Source organism: Anneissia japonica, unplaced genomic scaffold (assembly GCF_011630105.1).
Source record: "Anneissia japonica isolate Jap-2015-1 unplaced genomic scaffold, ASM1163010v1 scaffold685_len2926416_cov193, whole genome shotgun sequence".
NCBI classification, from domain to species: Eukaryota; Metazoa; Echinodermata; class Crinoidea; order Comatulida; family Comatulidae; genus Anneissia; species Anneissia japonica.
In genome coordinates this window covers 1,117,603-1,139,659 of record NW_022692922.1, presented here as the reverse complement: position 1 = coordinate 1,139,659, position 22,057 = coordinate 1,117,603, and the positions used below count along the sequence as shown (strand labels likewise).

General features: G+C 33.1%; 1 protein-coding gene across 1 annotated transcript; it reads right to left on the bottom strand.

Annotated features, from left to right (window-relative positions):
• Window positions 1-334: 334 nt before the first annotated feature.
• On the bottom strand, window positions 335-21,043 carry LOC117100504. Its single transcript, XM_033240232.1, has 7 exons — window positions 20,821-21,043; window positions 13,988-14,093; window positions 11,611-11,728; window positions 10,907-11,104; window positions 9,892-10,010; window positions 8,866-8,971; window positions 335-2,494 (listed from the first exon to the last, which is right to left on the bottom strand). The coding sequence occupies exons 2-7, from the start codon at window positions 14,039-14,041 to the stop codon at window positions 2,391-2,393; spliced, it is 699 nt and encodes a 232-aa protein (XP_033096123.1). The 5' UTR covers window positions 14,042-14,093; window positions 20,821-21,043; the 3' UTR covers window positions 335-2,390.
• Window positions 21,044-22,057: the final 1,014 nt, after the last annotated feature.

Below are 22,057 nucleotides of genomic sequence, written 5' to 3'. Positions count from 1 at the left end.
AAAATAAACATTCATATCCAGAAGAGAGACAGTTGAAGAAACGATCAAAAAGCAGATACAGCAAATCCAGACACACACAAATTATCATTGCTAATAATTTTATAAAGAGAACAAGAAAAGTTTACAAAAAAAATAATTCATAATAATCATACAAAAATAATATATATTAGTATAAAATATTTATTATTACCACTATTATCATCATTTATAATTATTTAATTACAAATAGTTACAAAAATAGCATTTTATATTTGAAAATAAACGTAAAATAATTACTAATTAAATATTGAAATTGAAATTAAAATGATTAATTTATATTACAAATAGATATAAATTTGAATTTAAAAAATACAAATTGAAAATCAATTTTAGAATTACAAATAAAAGTATTATTGTTATTATTATTTGCAAAAAGTTGATTACAAATTTATGTAGACAGGATAAAACGATAAAGAGGTTGCATGGCAAACTTTTGAACTATCATTAAGCTAAAATACAGGAGGCCAATAAATTGTTCAAGAACAAAAGTGATCGATGTTATAAACTACGCTACGACGAAGGTACAGCTCTACTCCAAAGTTAAACATAGATTTAAAAAAGGTAGTTTTTCAAACTATGTTATTTCGATGTTTTACAATTTAGCTCATTTAAATTACAATGAATATTTAAACTTAAACAACAAATATGTCCACAAACCCTTTGAGATACTTAATAATGTACATACTGTAGTTTGTAATTTATTTAATCAAAGTTACATAAGATAATTGACCTTAAGACGAACAATGTTACATTTCAGCTCATTCAAATTAATAATTTAAAAAAAAAGTCAGTCAGTCAATCAAATATATATTTATTTCTTCCAAATCTTACAATCAAACACTGAAATCAAAATGTTGTAACATTAAAAAAAGATCGAAATAGGCCACAAAAATTGGAATAAACGGATTTGATTAACGAAAGTGGGAAGTGCTCTAAAAGGAAAATTCAATAATAAAAAAAGAATTCTCTCATGACACTTGTAGCAAGCGTGGCCCGAAAAATTTCAACAAATTATGCAATAGTTCCGGAAAATAGACAAAAAGAAGACAAACAGACGCACACAAAATAACAAAATAAACAAAAGCGTACAGGAGAACAAAATGGTGCAATTATATTATCATAACATAATATTGAAGAGTACGAAAGGTGAGGAGATTTTATTGGTGAGTTCTTTAAAAATGTTGATATCCTTTATAATAGCTTTATGCTATATTAAAATCAAATTTAGAAATTGAAAAAAACAAAAACTGTCCACAAGCCGTTTGGGATATTCAGCATTGTATATAGCCTGTAATTTATTAATTTAATCAAAATCCATGCCAATCAAAATGTATTAAGAATTTACTACGAATTACATACTTAACTATTTATCACATATATATTTATAAATGATTCCACAGAATAAGTACAACAATTTTTTCAATGAATTTGACAATAAGGTTAACTTGTATCTTAGCTAGTATTTTGTATCAATTACCGTACTTGTCTGTTTTATGAAAACAGCTAACAGCTAGTATATGTACATTGATTCATAATAATGCATATATCAGAGTGAAGATAAGATTAGGTATTTTCAAATTTTCTGTAGGCGGAAGCGGACCAGTATTTTTTTTTAACGGGGGGTGGGGGCACAAAAGTTTCAGAATAGATAAGTGGTAACACATAACACTGATATGCATTGAAATTTTAAAAATTAGTGTCAAAACGGAAGGGGGAACGTGCCCCCGTGCCTCCTACTGGTCCTGCACCTGATAGGCCTGTATAATCTGCTCATGCTTCAGAAACAATTTTGAGTAGGCCTTTAAAAAAAGACAAAACTTGATTATTAAAATTATAAAGTATAGCAGGACCTGGTTTACCTCTAGAAACTTACCCAAATTAACTAAATAATATAGCATATAAAATTAATTTTGATTAAAATTATTTGATTATTAATTAAATCGACGAATTATTTTATCATCATCTATCAATGTGACCAATAATCATCCTTAGCTAATAATCAACATACTGATTCATAACAAGGCCTATACCAATGTGAAATACGTTTTGACATCACTATAAATTTTCTAAAGAACTGCGAAAATCATGTTAATGATACAAAAACGATTTTCAGAGGTCTATTTCAAACTCTTGATGAGGTTAATTATATAACATGTCCTAATTAGCTGTTTCAAGATACTCACAAAATTCCAAAATTAATATAATTCCTAATGTAAAAAGTGACATATTACTTATTAAGATGGACAAACTTTTTCATAATGTATATCTAGCAATGAGTCCTGATTACGTCATCATTAGGTCATCATGGTAGTTTGATCTATTGGCGTTATCATACTGCGTGATCATCATTTTTATTCATCTGAGAACTTCAATCGGCATTTTTTAGCTGTAGCCGATTCCCAGTTTTCAAGAGGTATCATTTTAACTTTAGGACTATCAAATCCAAGATAACGATCTGAAAAAAATAACAATTTTGGTGTTTTTATGTTATTTTGTCTTTTCACATATTGTATGAAGTCACCATAGAGAGCAGCTAGCCCAGTCGGCTAAATTGATGGTAGTCACTGTGTGTGCGCTTAACATGTGTCCCCGGTTCGGGTCCCCGGTTAAATTCCTATCGCTGCTCTCCTTGTATTTGAGCTAGAGGGCTGCAACACAAAAGCGCACCGTCTTTCGGATGAGACGTTTAAGCCGCTGGTCCCGTGTGCAAAATGGCACATGTGCACGTTGAAGAACGCAGTACACTCTTCGGGCAATAGTAGGGATTGTCTCCCGGTGTACTGCCCAATCACCACCAGAAGGACCCACTCGAAATAAGTCTCAGGATTTTCGTGGGTTGTCGTTGGTGTGTACCACATCGAAGATTTTCATGATAATATTTTTCATTTGTTGGTAAGTTAGTATAATATGATGGGAGATAATCATCATGGTCTCCGTCAGTCAAAGTTGATTATGGATAATTATGCCTGTTTCATTGCTACCAAGGTAACAACAAATTAATTTTTTTCTTTCTTTCTTTTTTTTCTCATCGGGTACATTTCTTGCTGTGGCTAAATAGACTTATCCGTGACTTGCATTTTCTACCACATGTGGCACAAGGGTATTCAGGAGCATCTGCTGGTTCATAGTGCACGCTTACGTTCTTGCGTTTCGCTCTCTTTTCATTTGCCAATTGGGTTTCATGTTCAACATAATTTTGAAGCCCAATGTAGACAGCGTTCCTCCAAGCACATCTATTTTCAGCAATATTTTCCAAACTATATTCAGGGATGTTGACTGCCTTAATATATCTTTTCACAAAATCTTTATATCTGAGTTTTGGTCTTCCTCTCTCTCTCTTTCCTTGTGCTAGTTCTCCATATAGTACTGTATATCTTTGGGGATTCTACCATCTGGCATTCCTCTCATATGACCAATCATCGTAATCTCCTCTTTTTCAGCATAGACTGTACAGTTGTGAGGCCTGTTCTTGATAGCACTTCAACGTTGGTAACTTTATTTTCCCAAGTGATATTTAGGATCCGCCTTAGATTTCTCATGTGGAAGGTGTTCAACCTTTTCTCATGCATTGCATAAACTGTTCAACTCTCACTACCATAAAGCAAGGTGCTGATGACGCATGCATTATATACTGATATCTTGGTTTTTGTTAAGAGGAGACTGTTTTTCCATACACGGTTGTTCAATCTGGAGAATGTTGTAGCTGATTTTCCAATACGTTGGTTGATTTCTTTATCAATTGAAAGGTTACTTGTTACTGTAGAACCCAAGTAAGTAAATTCTTCCACATTCTGTAACGAATATGTATCAATTTTGATGGAGGTATTAGGTTGGAGATCTTGAAACATTACCTTAGTTTTCTTTAAACTAATGGTAACAGAAAACTCCTTGCAGGCTTCAGAAAAACGATCAACAAGCTTTTGCATGTGTGCCACTGAGTGTGCAATGAATGCAGCATCATCTGCAAACAACAAATTTCTAACTGTGACAGCACGTGTTTTGGTCCTGGTTTTCAACCTTGCAAGATTGAACAACCTTCCATCACTCCTTGAATGCAGGTGGACTCCCTCAGTTGATGATCCAAAGGCATATTTGAGTAATGCTGCAAAGAATATACCGAATAACATAAGTGCAAAGACATCACCTTGTTTCGATCCACTCTTTACATTAAATGTGTCAGACTTTTCACCATCAATGTGAATGGTTGCCTTCATGTTATCATGGAAAGATTTTATGATATTTAGGAATTTTGGTGGGCACCCAAACCTTCTTAATATCTTGAACAGACTGAGAAAGCTTTAGTGAGATCTATAAAAGTGATAACAAGAGGCCGATTCTGTTCCCTGCACTTTTCCTGTATTTGCCGTAAGGAGAAGATCATGTCAATTGTGGATCTGTTGGAACGAAATCCACATTGGACTCGGGATAGATGCTTTCAGCTATAACTTCGAGGCGAGCTAGAGCAACACGAGCACAGATCTTACCAGCAACGTTGAGGAGAGAGATACTGCGGTAGTTGTTACAATCACCTCTGTCCCCTTTGTTCTTATATAGTGTGACCATAGCTGCATCTCTCTATGCCTGCGGCACAGCTCCTACTTCCCAGCATTTACAGATGAGAGTGAAGTTCCTTGATAATTGAATGCTTGCAATATTTGAACAGTTCAGGTGGAAGTCCATCACTTCCTGGTGATTTTCTCGTAGTTAGGCAGTCTATAGCCTTGATGAGTTCATCAACGGTTGGTAAGCTATCAACCTCTTCCATAGTTGGTATTTTTGGTAGTGCGTTTAGTGCAGTGTCACTTACAAAATTTTCTGTAGAGTATAGTTCAGAGAAGTGCTCGACCCATCTATCCATTTGCTTGTCTTTTTCCACTATACACCTTCCATCTTTTGATTTGACAGCTACTGTCTTTCTAACTGAAGGACCCACTGCCTGTTTGATTCCTATACTCTAATATTTCCTGTTGCTGCTGCAAGTTCAACTCTCTCACATAGTTCTGTCCAGTATTCATTTGCACATTTTCTTGCCATTTTCTTGGCTATGTTTATTTTCACAGCTGGTATGGCACCAGAATGTTCCGCTTCCGTTTTCCAAAAACATTTAAAGCACTTTCATACAAGGATCCTCTTAAATGTTCCCAACTATCTTCTACGGCCAGACCAGATATGGTTTTTTTTTAAGTGATTTGGAGACTTTACTAGTAAATTGTTGAATCTTTATCGTTTCTTTCATTGCTTGAACATTTAGAGCGGGGCTGACTTTACTTTTGAAGTGATATTTCTTTATTGGTGATATTCTAATTTTACTGCAAACAATGGAGTGGTCAGTGTTGCAGTCACCACTGTGATATGTTCGAGTGTTAAGAACAGAACTGATTGTTTTCCTTCTGGTAATGATCAGGTCTAATTGGTGCCAATGTTTTGAACGTGGATGCATCCATGACACCTTGTGTTGAGGCTTTGATTTGAAGAATGTGTTGGTTACACACATGTTATGTAGTGTACATAGCTCCAGAACTCTTTTACCGTTTGCATTGATCTTTCCGATATATATATACCACTAATGATTACAGAGCCAAACCAAGGCAATATATGTTTATATATATATATATATATATATATAATATATATATACATATATATATAATCAATCAATCAACTATATATTTATTTCACCAAAAAAACCAGATTATATATATATATATATAAATATTTTGACATTAATTATGTCATCATCAGGAATGATATATAAACACAATTAAATTTTTAAATAAAAATAGATTATTGTGAAAAAGGTACCACACTGTAAGCTTTAGTTGTGGGGTCCTGAACATAAGAATGTGTCCAATAAATAAATCTCAACTCAAAGAAATGACAAATCAAAATGTATAATATAATAAAATATGATATAGGCCTACATTAATAAAAAAAAAAAAAAGTATAACAGATAAGTACCAAAAATTCATGTGGTTAAAGAAACTAGATACAAGTGTAATTTGTATTTAAAAGTATTAATATTATTAATTGTTTTTAAGTAAACTGGTAATTCATTCTAAATTTTAGCACCTTGAAATGAGATGTAAATGCCAAAAAATTAATTAGGTCAATTTATTAGACAAGTGAAAGGAAGAAGGCCAGATGATAAAAGAAACTAATCATGTGGTGGGACAGCCTGGAATGAAGAAAAAATCAGATTACCCAAAGAAACAGCACAGGACAGAAAGACACAAAAAGAAATAAACAAAACATTTAAAACAAATCGAATACAGACCGAAATCCGCGACAGGTAGCAAATTGCCAATCTGTTTAAGTGTTTTTTGAATTGCTTAGTAAAAATTGTAATGGAAGATGCATTAAGAAGGTAACGAATTCCAAATTTCAGAGCCCGAAAATTTGATGTTATGCTGGAAATAATTGGTTCTCTGAGTGGGTATACGAATATTAGAGCTATTTGAAAATGTTATAGAAATGAGTTGGTAAAATACAGTGATTGGAAGCGTATACATAGACATTGTTGAAGGGAGTTGATGTCAGCGAATTTTAGAAGATTGAGAATAGAAAATAAAGAAGAAGAATGAGACCATGTGGAAGCGCCAGAGTTTACTAGAGTTGAATAAGTAGGTGTTTCCACAAACAATATTGCAGTAACTCATATAGGGGAGAAAAGGGGAGCAATAAAGAATACGAAGAACGTTGAGGGGAACAAATGAGGACAACCTAAAAATGATACCCACCCTTTGAATACTTTATTTTCAATTTGGGCCTAATAAGGATCCCTGGGGGACACCACAAGTAATCTGGCGAAAGTTGGGAGATAGTATTAAAATATTTAGTGCGCTGTAAACGGTTAGAGAGGTAACTTTAAAAAAAATTGAGGGTGGGGCCGCGAATACCATATTGAGAAAGTTTAAATAAAAGGATGTTGTGGTCAATTGTATCAAATGCACAAATGCATCCACATATTTATTGGTGAGGTCAATAAGAGCAAGGGATATATTTTAGCCTTTTCTAAACCCAAATTGTCTGCTAAAAAGTATTATATTTGGTAATAGATTTTAGAGTTTTGTCATAGATAATTTTTTCAAGGGCTTTTGAGAAGACTGATAAGATTGAAATAGGGCGATAATTTGAAAGGTCAGATTTGGGTCCAGATTTTAAAATGGGGGTGTAACACGGGCTAGCTTCATTCTGGAAAGACACCCTTGGAAATTGAAAGGTTGAAAGTATGACATAGGGGTTAAGAGATGAACTTGACAACATGTTTAATGACTTTTGTATGAAAATTATCAATACTGGGTGATTGACTTTAAAGGAGTTTAATACACAGGCCACTTCAGCTTCATTAACAGGGGTAAGAAAAATAGAATTATGTGTAGGGTTGGGTAAGAATTCCTTAAAGGATTTGTTAATTTGAAGAATTTTGTTAGTTAAATAGGGTCCAATTTCAAAGAAGTAGTCGTTGAATGCAGATGCATCCGTGTCAGGATTGTTAGTTTGTTCGCCGTTACAATTGAAATAGGAACTTGTTTGATTATTGGGGATTTTTTTTATCAGCATATTTATGGTATTCCAAGTAGACTTGATATCTTTTTTTTGAGTTTAAGGAATACATTTGTGTGGGCATCAAACCCACGACCTCCAGATAACTATTAAATCATGTTTACAGCTGTTTTCTGCTCAAACACCTACAACTAAAACTTTCCGACTTAAAAATCGTTGCTGGGGTTTATATATTAATTTCTTAAGTATAGGCCTATCGAGCATCTGATTGAAATTGAGGGCAAAATATGCTATAACTCAGATTCAACTCAGATTTTAACAAAGAAAAGGCTATGTAAAAGACATGTGGTTCACTTGTTAGCTCCGATAAGGAGCTCGGAGTACCCTGCTAATTGTGTGCTTTTTTCCCGGCTGAATGTACATTAATGCCATTATCACTGTCATACACGTCGTATGGATGGCTCGAGGTTCCTTGCGATGGTTCTAAGGAACCATAGGGCGTCAGTTCGAATCGCGTGGTATTTAATTTAGTTTCTTTTTCATTTGATATTTCATTTCATTTGATTGTTGTTTTTTTTTTTTTTTTAACTTTAAGACATTTTACTTTTGTGCAAGTGAACATTATAATTATTTTAAAAATTCTATCTTATTAGCTTTTCTGAAAATTAGATTAAGAACAAGCCCATTGTCAATTCGAGGTTTTACGGTATAGCAGTTAATATGTATGCTAGATATTTACACTACTGCTACTCAACCGACCGGATTCAACGCTGCTTTTTTATACTTCAAAGACCATGCTGTACGTAAACAGTGTCTAGGCATAGGGATATTATTATTAATTCAATAACTCCATTAATTTTCACTGTGTCGGCTACACTCGACCGACTACCAGAGATTTTGGCCTACTATACCCTAACGCTACTGTACTATACGCCGTAGCTTTCATATTCTTTCATCCACTAGCAACGTCCGCTGCTTTCGCGACTCGCGAGCGAGAACCATGCATATATTCATGTTATCAGTTCACATAAATGACCTTAAATAGCGCCCTCTATAATTCCTGCCTTGACTGTATGGGGAAATATACTGCTGGTGGGCCGCAAACATAGATTTTTTAATTCATTTCGCGAGCCGCAAACATTTCTCTGTCGGGCCGCATGGCGGGCCGCATTCTGCCTACCTGTGTTAAACGAGCCCTTGACATACTGTACATAGGGACAAACAACTTGAACGCCTGTCCCCAAAAAGAGGATGTACGTTAGTATAAAAAAAAATGATAATGATTGATTATGAGAATAATGATGATAGAATAGAACCACTCACTTCGATACTGCAGTGATTCTAACATAATGTTGTCATCAGGACCAATATTCTTGTGGTAAATGAACGCACGCCCATCGCAGTCGAGTAATTTATTAATTTCTCCGTCCTATGGCATAAGTGTAAAGACCAAGTGCAAGATTATATACTGTATACATGCATCATAGTAACACTTGTTGCTGGAATAAATTATCTCAGTAACACGTGTTACCGAGATAGCATGTCTCAGCAACACGTGTTTCCGAGATAGGCTATCTTAGAATTTCGTGTTACCAAGATAATTTATCTCGAAAACACGTGTTACGGAGATAATTTATCTCTGTAACATACTGTTACTGTCTGTTGTAGTTTACTAAAGTCTGGTTCAATGGCACGCCAATAAACAATCGCTTGGACATATTTATTTACTTTGAGAACAACGCCTTTCTTTGGAGTGGCAGCACAAACAAGAGTTTAAAAAAAGATGGAGCACACTTTTACACAATCATTGATAAAATATATAAACATGCAATAAACTGTACCTACAAAATAAGACTACAAACTTTTTTTTTAAATCATAATCATTGCTAATTTGCCGACATCTTATCATGATTTAATTGTAATTAATTCGCTCATTAACTTGTCACTGAACTTGTATTTGTAGTCTAATCAACTGATTATATCTTTAACCTGGTTCCGATTGGTTAATACCATTTATTATTCTTTATTAAGATCTGCAAAGTTTTCTCACTTTAAAGTTGATAAGGATAGCTATCGAAATATCCGTTTGATTTTGTTTAATAAATTTGAGTTCCGCAAGTCAACTTTCAATTATTGTACACCGTTTTTTCATAATTTTTACATTTTATTTCAATTAGAGCATACATGCAAACCCACTCCTCAATATATATACTGTCTCTTATACACATCTAGATGTGTATAAGAGACAGGTCATACACGTCGTATGGATTCCAACCTGTCTCTTATACACATCTAGATGTGTATAAGAGACAGGTGTATATGTATAAAATATGTATGAAGACTATTTACTTTTAGTTTGACTTCATTGTCGGCGCTTGCTGTTATAAACTTATCATTACACTCTATAATCAATATTTTTTTTGGAACAAACTTCTCAAAATGTACATAATGATGAACTACCAAGGTTGCTGTGAATAGAAAAAAGAACATTAATTAGTAATAATAATGGGATTTGTATAGCGCATCATGCAAAAAAAAGTCTCTATGAGCTAATTATAGCAAATCATACTGCTGAAATTACAACGCATATATATTTATAAAGTGCTTAAATGCAGTATGCGGTCATAGTGCTGCGGCACTTTTCAATTTTTAGAGGATCTAATGCTACGATTTTTCGAAAGAGGTCTCTATTCTAGAGCAGCGATTTTATAATTTATTTGATTGTTAAAATAATGTCAATTCTGTGCATAGGCCTATCTAGCCCAATACTATTATCAATTTCGTGAAAATCGTGTTTTTTTTATATATATAAATTCTCTACAACATATCAAGACATGTTATCGCATGTAGTCGTTTTTTTTAAATATAGAATATCAAGCATAATGGGCTCATATGATTATAATATTATTAATATTCAAGAGGGGGCGGCATAGTGAAATAATTCAACTTCAGAACGTCAGTGCGGCGCCTATTCAGGGGCGACACTAGAAAGTGGACATGGTCTCAGCTCTGGTTCCGGGCCATGCATCTGAGGATATAGTCCCGCCGTCCAGGATTTTCGTTACAAAATGTCGAGGAAAATTAATTGGAATCATTTTGACAGGATGATGATGAAGATAAGAATGATTTTGATGATGATGATGATGATGATGATGATGATGATGATGATGATGATGATGATGGTGGTGGTGGTGGTGGTGGTGGTAGTGCTGTTGATGGTGGTGTTGATGATGATGACAATAATAATGATGATAACGATGATTATCATCATCATTACCTCCTTACCATATTACAAAATAGAAGACTTGTCAGATTACGATAGTTAAAAAGGAAATGTCAGTAACTACAAATTATGCTAACTTACGCTTCTTTCTGGCCTCTGCCTCTTTGGCCACTGCCTTTCTGGCCACGACACTTGTGTTCTCACATTCAAAAAAAAGCTGATCCTCACATTGGTCTTCTTCGTTGTAAAAGTTACCAAAAATAAACATCGGTTGTCTGTCTGTCTTGCCTGACAATAATTTATCTGGGCAACTGAAACCACTAACTGCCATCTCACATGCTGATAATTGAATTATTCAATACTTTACTTATAATATGCTTAGCCTACTCTCAGTGGTGTAACTAGGAGTCATTGGGCCCGGGGGCGAAGGAATATTGGGGACCCCTTGTACATCAGTAGTATTTTTGCTAACGAAAGTGACTGAGGTGGGTAATCTCCCTAGAGATAATTGTTAAGGCTGAGCAGACTGTATTTATTTGACAATGTCGGGCAATATCGTTTGATTATTTAACAATATTCAACTAATATGTCTAAGTTTATAAACCTTGGCTAATATATAGGCCTAAATAAGCATATATGGGCCCTTCTACTTTTTGAAATTATAAAGTACCGTGTTGTCAAGACGTTGTATGTAGAGTGCTGGGTAGTAGTAGTGGTAGTGGTAGTGGTAGTGGTAGTGGTAGTGGTAGTGGTGGTGGTGGTAGCGGTAGTAGTAGTAGTGGTAGTACACAAGCAAAAATGTTGAAAATTACATTTACAATGGTAAAAATATAATGATTGCTTACTTCGGATAGTAGGCGTAATCATGCATTCCATATCATATGCAATTGTGCCACGTTCGTCACTGTTGGCTCCATCCACACAATCTTCTTCATTACCGGTACCTCTTCTACATTTAATAACCTGACAACAAATATACAGGTTACTTCCATTATTTTAGAAGGAATATAGATTTATAGTAGGTCATCCTTATCTATTTGTATCTCAGGCGCGGATCCAGACCTTCGCCCAGTTCGCCCAGGCGAAGGTCACGGTGAGAAATTAAAATAAAATGTTCAGCATTTTCCAACAACCACTATGAACATTACCATTAGGACATTTATTGAGTTTACACCAACGTCAGCGTCACCGTGGTTGGCGGTGACGTGAAAATTTCAGTATTTTATACCTGGATGCCCGGAAATTGAACTTAAATTACCTTTTAATTCCTTTTATTTTTGACGAACCGAATTAATTAAATATTACCCGAAAATGGCATTCAAATACTTAAAATTAAAAAAAAACTAGCAAATCCAACTAAGCCCCATGGGGCTGCAATGTTGTTATTAATAATAATATTACTATTTCATTATTGTTATATTTTTATCCACCATGTAAGTGGCGGTATATCGCTGTTGGTGTGGTATAAACAAATAAATAAAACGTGAGAAAAATTTGAGAATGGTATAGATGCCCAAAAATAGTACTTGAATAATACAAAATCTACGATATATATTTACCTGAGCCCCGCCATTCTTTTGGACGGGGGTGGACAGATTAGTAAATTTTATAATTTAAGACTTTATCGGTGCCCAAAAACGGCGCTTTGATACCAATCCATCCACCTCAGTCCACCATGGTTGGGGCTGAGGTAAGACAATTGTAAGAATTTGAGACTTTCAAATGCCCGAAAATGGCAATTTAATACATAAAAACTACGAAAATTGCTATATCCACCTGAGCCCCATCATGGTTGAGGTCGAGGTGATAAAACCTTAAAAATTGGGGAGTTTTAGATGCCAGAAATGGCACTTTAATACATAAAAACTAGGAAATTTATTATATCCACCTGAGCCCTATCATGATTGAGGCTGAGAAGAGAACATTTTAGAGAATTGGAGACTTTTAGACACCAGGAATGGCACTTTAATACTTACAATTTATGTCGGTTATTTTTTAACATTTAAAAGGGGGAACTTTATATATATTTTTTTAAATCTCAGTCACCCTGAGCACCCCCCCCCAACCCCACCTCCGGATACGTGGAATGTACTGCCACGGTGTGTTTAGATCCTTTTCTAATTTCTCAATGTAGTCGGGGCCGTCCTTGCTTATTTTCCCCATGGTTTGGCTCCTAAAAGGGAACCCTTGAAATAACTTCATTTGTACTTCTCTAGCAATGTTCAGCTAACGTTCGTGCCCTCGAAGTTCTTGAGGAGGTGTGTGGGGGGGGGGGGTGGTAGGATATCTCCATACAGGACTATATCTGTAATTATGTTGTTTATAGTTGATATTCAAGGCGTATCTAGCAATCTTGTATAACATTCATCAAGTCCTCTCTTTCTCTCTCTTAAGAATCTGTTAACTTTTTAATAGAAATTCCGTAATAAGCCATTTGTTTTAAAGCCCCACCTGAGGTCACCTGAGCGTAAAGGCCAACTCAGACAGCGTCGTACGACGCAGCCCGACGCGATTTTTTGTCGCGTCGGGTCTGTGTGAGTTGAACGCAGACGCGATGGTTTGCATCGGGGGCAGTCGCGTCGTAGAATATTAAACATGTTTAATATTTCTCACGACGGCTGAAGACTGTCCCCGACGATAAATCGGGTCGGGCCCCCGTAAATATTAAAAAATTTTTAAAGAATGGAGAAAAAATTATATTCTAATCGTAAGAGTGCCATTTCCGGCCATCTAGAGGCCACGTAATCTTATTTTTTCATACCTCAGCCCACACAATGGTGGGGCTGAGGTGTCTTTCTATCGAAGTCCCACTCTTGGCACCCTCTATTTCAAATTCCATCTGTGCGAAGGTCAGGGAAAATCCTGGATCCGCGCCTGTATCTGTCAGACTTCATGATGAAGAATGAAAATTCATTATGCACACATCAGAGCAATGATTCAACATATATTATAAAGAAGGCCGGTGTTAATTGCAAAAAATCATCTAAACAATTTTCTTTACCGTTAATGTGAATTTTCCCTATCGTAGTGGTGCTTAAGAGATGTTTAAATTCTACCGAAGAACTCGCATCCCTCGTCAGCGAATATTTGAGGCTGATGCTGCAATGCTTTTATTTCATAATCATAATCATCCTAATCAAGTCTTATTTGCAAAAAATTGCAGAAAATGTAATTTAAATCATAATAGAATGTACAGTAACGGTAATTTAAATTCAAACTCACTATGCAGATACTGGTAGACGCATTACCCTTGAATAGTGACAGAACGCCGTCCATGTTCTTCCCAGCAATTTCCTGACCATTAACCTTTATGATCTCATCACCAACTCTAATTTCAGAGGGAACAATTTATCAGCAAATAATTTCAAATAATGGTAAGTAATAATCACAATAGAATTATTGTTAAAACAACAATATGTACATAAATGAATACGAAAATAAGGAGCTATACTAGAAGATGAAATGTTTTGTCACGTAAGACCCTAAACGAAACAATGAAAATTCAACTAAATCAACGAATCAAATTATAAGAAAAAATACCGGTATGTGTATACACGCATTATGCATGTACTAGGCCTACATATACATCAGAAATGATAAAAACAAAAAAAACGAAAAGAAAACAATCAGAATTATATTATGTTGTTATGAATAATAATATGCATTCATATAGGCAAATTGAGACTTATATGCAAAATGAAAAGCTATCAAGTAAAGTAAGCATGTACGCAAATTTAGTTAGATTACAAAGATCAATAATGTTTTTTTTTTCCGAAAAGTTATTTTATTTTCCTTTTTTACAATTGAAAAATCCACTGTATAAAATAGAAATAAAATATAATAATCTTACAAACGGAATCGTTAACCATTGAAATTTACTTTGAGTGCTTCGTATATTACAACCATAATTATTTTTTGAATAAGCTCATCATAAATAATGGAATATTGTAAAAAAAATTTAAGAATATAAGTTCAACTTTAATTTTTGAACAACTTTTGTGCTTTAAACAACAGACCTGATGTTTGATAAGATGAAAAAGTAACAGTTATAATGACATGCTTGAGTACCTTTTTTTGAGGGATAATCAGCAGTCCAAACAACATTACAATAATGAATATAAGGTAAGATTATTGATTATTTTAACATTCGTTCAATATTTATATTATTTATGAGAATGTGCCGATTTGTAGAATGACATAATATACTTTGTTTGTAAAAAAAATCTAGTTAGTTTTATATAATAATAAATTGATATGAGGTGAACCATTCATTAAATTTTTCCTAATTCATTGCTTACATTTTCGTTTAAATAATTTAAGTCAGGATGAGAACAGCAAAAGCAAAAGCAATGACCTGAAGGATGTCACTGGCCCTAGACAAGTCAACAAAAAAAGTAAGAGAGGCACAAGAACCGTGCCTTATGCCACCCCACAGGTCATTTTCTCCACTGATGAGATGCTATACCGAAATGAAACGTATTGCTTTCTGCAATTTAAATAGTTTTGACTCAATTTTGATCAATAAAACCCGACAAAAAAGTTCTGTTTTCAAATGAAGAGGTTATGTTGTTTACTAGGTCAATAATTTCATGATTTTTTACGAAATATCCATATTGGTGAGTTGTAAAAATTATGGAAAGCTAAAAGACGGGAATACATTAATTTTTCGATTATTTTAGAGAAAATATTGAGTAGAGAGATGAGTCTGTAGTTAAAGAGTGTATACTTGTAGTCCAGGGGACTGGATCTGAAAAAATGCAACCCCTTGCTTCATACCTGCCGTCATTTGCCGTCATTTTTTAGTTATCTTTTTATGTCTAAGCTTTAAAAAATTCCTTGTTACCCAAGCGATTTCTGGTTGTCAGTGCCTGTAAACCGACATCAAAGATAGGTACTTGTTTTTTTTTTACAGCATTAGAGTTTGGAAGATTGATATAGGGTGGGGGTAACATTTATGCCCACAATTTATTATCAACTACAGTAAATATATTTTCTTGATTTTAGTATCAAAGTGTAGAATAATACATTTCCTATCATTTGGTATAAATGACAATGTAATTCAAAAGGCCATCAACCAAAGATCAACATCGAACTTCACCCAATATATATATTAAAACTTATAATGATAGTTTTTCTCACACGTTAAAACTGAATTAACATACAATTTAGATGAAGCAAATAAAATTGGAACATCTTAGTTCCAGCCACTGCTAATTTATGGTGCGAAAATATGTGGGCGTGTCTATGTTATGCAATTCACCATTGGATTTTGATATTGATGAAACATCCCTTAACTAGCTTTAAATAGCAGTTATGATGCTAAAAACTGGTGATGTATCTTAGAAGTGGCTGCTTTATTATTATGTATTATTAAATTACTTTTCACAATTTTCACAAATGTGATACCTAATTAACTAGTAATATGAACTAACGGAGTAAGGGTGTGTCTATTTAATGCATTAAGTTTGATATGGGATGAAGGAACATTTATGCCCACAACTTTTTATAAACTGAATATATTTTATTATTTTCCGTTTCCGTTCCTTGGCACGTACTGGCCAAGGACATTTATTTCATCTTTTATATAAGGCCTTCGGCTCAAATAAAATAAAATATAATTAAAATATAATTGCTATTTACAGAGGGAATGATCACATCTACGTTTAAATGAGTGATAAAGAAATTTACATAAACAACTTATTGTATTGATATCAGTAGTGGACATTAATTGAGTAAACTTAACTTTGGATGGATTAACAATAAAATACTTGAATATATAATGTTTACGAATATCAGTGTAACAAGGGCAAGTTAAAGTAAAATGGTACTCATCTTCAACTAAATTTAATGTAGAATGTTTGCATAATCTATCTTTTTTATCAATTTTTGACCATCTACCAGTTTCAATTTCTAATTCAAGGACTCCTAAACCCAACTTAGTGAGAATACGTCTATAATTAAAATTTTGTATATGCATTAGATATAGTTCGATTGAAAAATTATATTTAAATGTCACATAATACTTAAGTCTGGAAAATAAATGATTTTTTCATGAAAATTTTGACGTTCAATATCAGTTAGACGAGTAGTTATTTCAGATATAAAAGCAACATTGTTCTCAACATATTGTTCATACCAATTTATACCAAAACAAATTGAACATAATTTCTCCTTAATAAAGTATTACCAAGATTTATCGTTCGACTGTAATCTTCTTAACTAGAATCTATAACAACTGTAAATACAACTTTTATTATCTGCATTAATTAAACGTAACAAATAACGTAAAGCATTTCTAATACCAGCAACAGAAAGTGAAAATCTCCCGCATTCACCCATAACTGCAATAGTTGGAGCTGTGCTGCCTATTCCTAAAATAAATCTGCAAAACCTAGAGTGAATTATTTTTTAATAATTGGTATGTCATTGATTCCCCAGATCTCACTGCTATACATTAATATTGGTACTATTTTTACATCAAAAATTTTGTTCCACAAATGTATTTGTAAGTTGCCAAATCGGTTATGAATTAATCGTTTTAAAGTAAAAAGAGCTTTGTTTGCTTTTGTACAGTTATAACTAATTGCATTCGTCCATGTGCCATTTGAATTAAACACTACACCAACATAATTGTAAGATTTAACTACTTTTAATAAAACATCTTTATAATACCATTTTTCTATTTTTTAAAATTTTCCCCCATTTTTAAAAACGACAACATTATTTTTTTTCAATATTAACAGTAAGACCCCATTTATGACAATAGACAGCCAATTTGTTTAAAGAAGATTGCAAACCAAAAACAGTGTCATTCATAAGAACAAGGTCGTCTGCATAAAGTAAATGGTTAATGAGAAAATCGCCAATTTGAATTTTATGTGTACGTTCCGACGTATTTAATATTTTACTTAAATCGTTAATAAATAAATTAAAAAGAAAAGAGGATAGAGGTGGCCCTTGTTGAATACCAATTAAACATCTGAATTGATTACTGATAATACTTCCAACTTTTACATGGGCAGAAAGTTTGTCATACATTGAAATAATAATGTTAAGTATATTTTGTTTTAAACCATCTTTCTTTAATTTAAATATAAGAAACTGATATCAATTGAATCAAAGACTCTTTTTAAATCAATAAAGGCAACATATACTCTTCCTCGTTTATTTGATAAATATTTATGAATTATTGTGTTTAAAATAAAAACATTATCCATGGCCCGATGACCCTTCCTGAAACCTGCTTGTTCCTGATGAAATAAATTATTATCTTCTGCCCAATTATTTAATCTAATATTTATTATATAAAGAAAAACCTTACCAAGTAGTGGAATCAATAAAATATCCCTATAATTACTGGGATTATTTTTGTTACCCTTTTTGTAAATCGGAATGATGAGACTTGTTGCCCATTGGGTAGGATATATTCCCGTTTTAAATATCACGTTATAAATTTTTGTAATTAAATCAATAACAAAACCTGGTGAGTGGATAAAAATTTCAATGATTAATCCATCAATTCCTGGTGCCTTTCCTTTCTCTTGTAATTTAAAAGCTTGTTGTACTTCATCAACGGATACTTCTTTTATTTAAATTGTTTAAGTTTCTATTAAATTCCGCTTGAAAATTTTCAGTTTGTAAATTATCATTGTTATTAATATTAACGTTTTCAAATAAAATTTTAAAATGTTCGAAGAATAAGCTAATTGGAATTTCATTGGATGAATCATAACATTTGTTTTTTAGTTTAGACCAAAACAATCTCCCATTATCGGGATTTAAAGATTTAATAAATTCGTTTTGAGCATTTTTTTTATAAGACTTCTTTTTAGATCTAAGTAATTTTTTGTATTCTTTTTTCATTTTATTATAAAAATTAAACATGGGCAGAGTACGATCTTTTCTAAATATATTTAAAATTTGTCGGACATGTCGTTTTAATAACAAGCACTCTTTATCGAACCACTTATTGTTGTTTTTAACATTGTTTTTTATCTGGGCCATGTTTGGAAATACCTTTACATACGTGATCAAATAAATTGCAAAATGAAGAAACGGCACTCTCTATGTTACATGAAAAAAAAAAATAATAGTTTGTTTCAGGTCATTAATTAAGCGATGATTCCACCTTAAATTGAAAGTACGTAAATATGCATCAGACCAATCAAAACGCTTTTGCTTATTAACAGAAACAGATGCGTGTTGATTATTATTCTGCGGTGTGATATCAAATAAAATTTGAAAAACAATAGGCATATGATCTGATTCAATTCGATCATCAACATAAGCATCATTAACATTTTTAAAATTCTCATATAGAGTCATAATATAATCAAAACGCTTCTGCCTTGATGACTAATAAAAGTAAAATGCTTAGTATGATTGGAATTTATCTGCCATTTATAATTCTTAATCCTGACTCTTTACAAAAGTCTAGTAATTCTCTACCATAGGGATTAATAATCAAATCATCACTAATTCTAAGTTCTATAAGATCATCTTCGATATATAATTCGTTATCCCAATTATCTCATATAGAGTCATAATATAATCAACAACGCTTCTGCCTTGATGACTAATAAAAGTAAAATGCTTAGTATGATTGGAATTTATCTGCCATTTATAATTCTTAATCCTGACTCTTTACAAAAGTCTAGTAATTCTCTAACATAGGGATTAATAATCAAATCATCACTAATTCTAGGTTCTATAAGATCATCTTCAATATATAATAAGTTATCCCAATTATCAGGACAAGTGTCGTTACGAATGAAATCATCTGCACAACCGGTTCTACCATTAAAATCCCCTACTATGAAAATATTATCACCATACATATTTTTATAAACATAAAATTCATTTGATAGAATATTGTAGATATTGTTAGTTGAGTAATGCGAACGCTCTGGTGGTCTATAAACAATAGCTATGATGATGTGTCTTTTATTGCCCATGTATATATTTAACCAAATAATCTTGTCAGACTGACTAGGAAGCTCATGCACTTTTAAAAATGATTTAATATATGCAATAATGCCACCTGTCATTCTTCCGCCCACATTATTTTTTTATGACTGATTTTGCTAAAGTTATTGTAACCCTTCAAATAAAGATCTTCTGTATATTTTGACCAAGTCTCAGTTAAACATATTATATCAAAATTACTTAAGTATTCAATAAATTCATTATCACACATTTTATTTAATAAGTCATTTATATTCCAAGCCATAATACGCAATGTTCTGTTGTCTTCTTGTTTGTCATTATTGTGATCATTTGTAGCTTGTTTTGAGCCGTGGCCATTTTCCTATTTCTTCTTGAATATTACATAATTTTCTTTTTCAATGTCATACGTTATTATGTCATCATCTATTACTGCTTTATCAAAGAATAGTCTACATCGTTTTCCTGTCTGTTGTTCTTCTTTAATACGCTTAATAAGGTGTTTTCTTATAATCCTGACTCTATACGAAAAGTCTTCTCCTATTCCTATGTTATTAATTCTATCACTGGCATTCGGTTGACTCCTTTCTTTTTTTATTTATTTAGCTTTCTTTAACACCCTTTCTTTCTGTTTAAATTGATCGAATTTTACTATTATAGGCCTTGGCTTTAGTTGTGTTTTTAATCTATGTGCACGCTCTATCTTTATCTATTCACTGATTCCCATTTTCTTTATGTGTGTTTTGACATGTTTTTCACAATCCGACCACGATTCATTAACTGCTTCATCAAATCCGTAAAAAATAAGGTTACTCCGTCTACATTGACACTCCATGTTATCCATTTTTTGTATCAGGCGCTTGTTTATATCTTTAAATTCTTTGTTTTCTTGTTCTAAGTTGTCTATTTTTCCTTCATGTTAATAATAGACCGTCATTTATTGATACAATTTCACTATCAATTAGAGTAACCTTTTGATCCAGCTTGTCGATACTTTGTTCAATTTTTGCACCTAATTTATCATTTACCTCGTCTATTCTATTTGTTATTTCTTCAAATCTATCGTTAATATTTAAGAAACTAGTATTCATTTCTTTCTTCATTTCATTTACCTGTTGAAGAATGGAATCCAACGTACTATTAGTTTGAGCCGCTTCACCGCTGTCTACCGCTGTTTGTTTGTCTCGTTTTCTGTCCAGGGTTGGACTCAACGTCACCTGCTAGCGTTATGCACAATACAAAAATGGCGGTAATTCGAATCAGGCACGCTGTACATTTTGGTATCTGAATTCCTCTTATCATGGTCTTTTTCTTTTTATATCGACCGCCACAATGGCATCCTATTACAATTCTCCACTGTTCTAGAGATATCATTTTCGTAGATTGATGATATTTTATTCAATTTAGTACACTTTAATAGAGTGCATTTGATCGACGATATTGCTGGCTACACGCCCTCAGTGTGCTGACAGTAGTAATAAAGTGTAGAATAGTACACCCCTTATTATTTGGTATAAAGAACAATTTAGTTACACAGTTACTTATATCCCAGGAGGTCAAAGATCATTAAGCAAAGATCAAAATTGAATTCACATAAAATATATTTCAAAACTCGCGATAATAATAATATAATGTATATTATTGCTGCGAAGCAGCCAATTCATATTCTGGACAGCAATTTCACCTCTGAAAGGTCATTGTTTGTCAAAAAACTATCGCCTAAGACAACTGAAAAGCGGAGTTTCCTTCTTTCGTTCTGCCGGGTAAAATCAATTACTTTAGGCGACGTTTGTAGACTAACCTACTCGTACCAACGTCGGCATGTCGCGACGCTGGAGTACTATTCATTGTATTTCTACTTTTAGCCTGATACTGATCTTGATACATATCACTATAATACATGTTTATATTATAATCCTTGCTATTTATCTGTACACTTGAGAATGATACTCATTACATACCGTACGCTCTATAGTTTCATTGTTAATCTCTTAATTAGACGCCTATTGATAGAAATAACTATCACCTTTATTGTGTATATTATATTACTTAGCTTTATGCAATGTACTGTAGATCAGTTACGCTGATGAATAATATAAGTTATATATACATGTATGGTCGTTGTGTCAATATTAACAAGAAAGTTTGGATTAAAATTGATTAGCTTGGTGGTATGATGCTTGCCTTCCAATCTCAGAGTTTCTTATGATGAATAAACAGTGGCGTATCTAGGGGAGGGCGAGGTGGGCTCACCTCCCCAAAAAATTACTCGCTCGCCCCAGTCTACCCCAAAAAAAAATCACTGTCAAGTAGTTAAAATCTGTCTCTTATACACATCTTATATATATA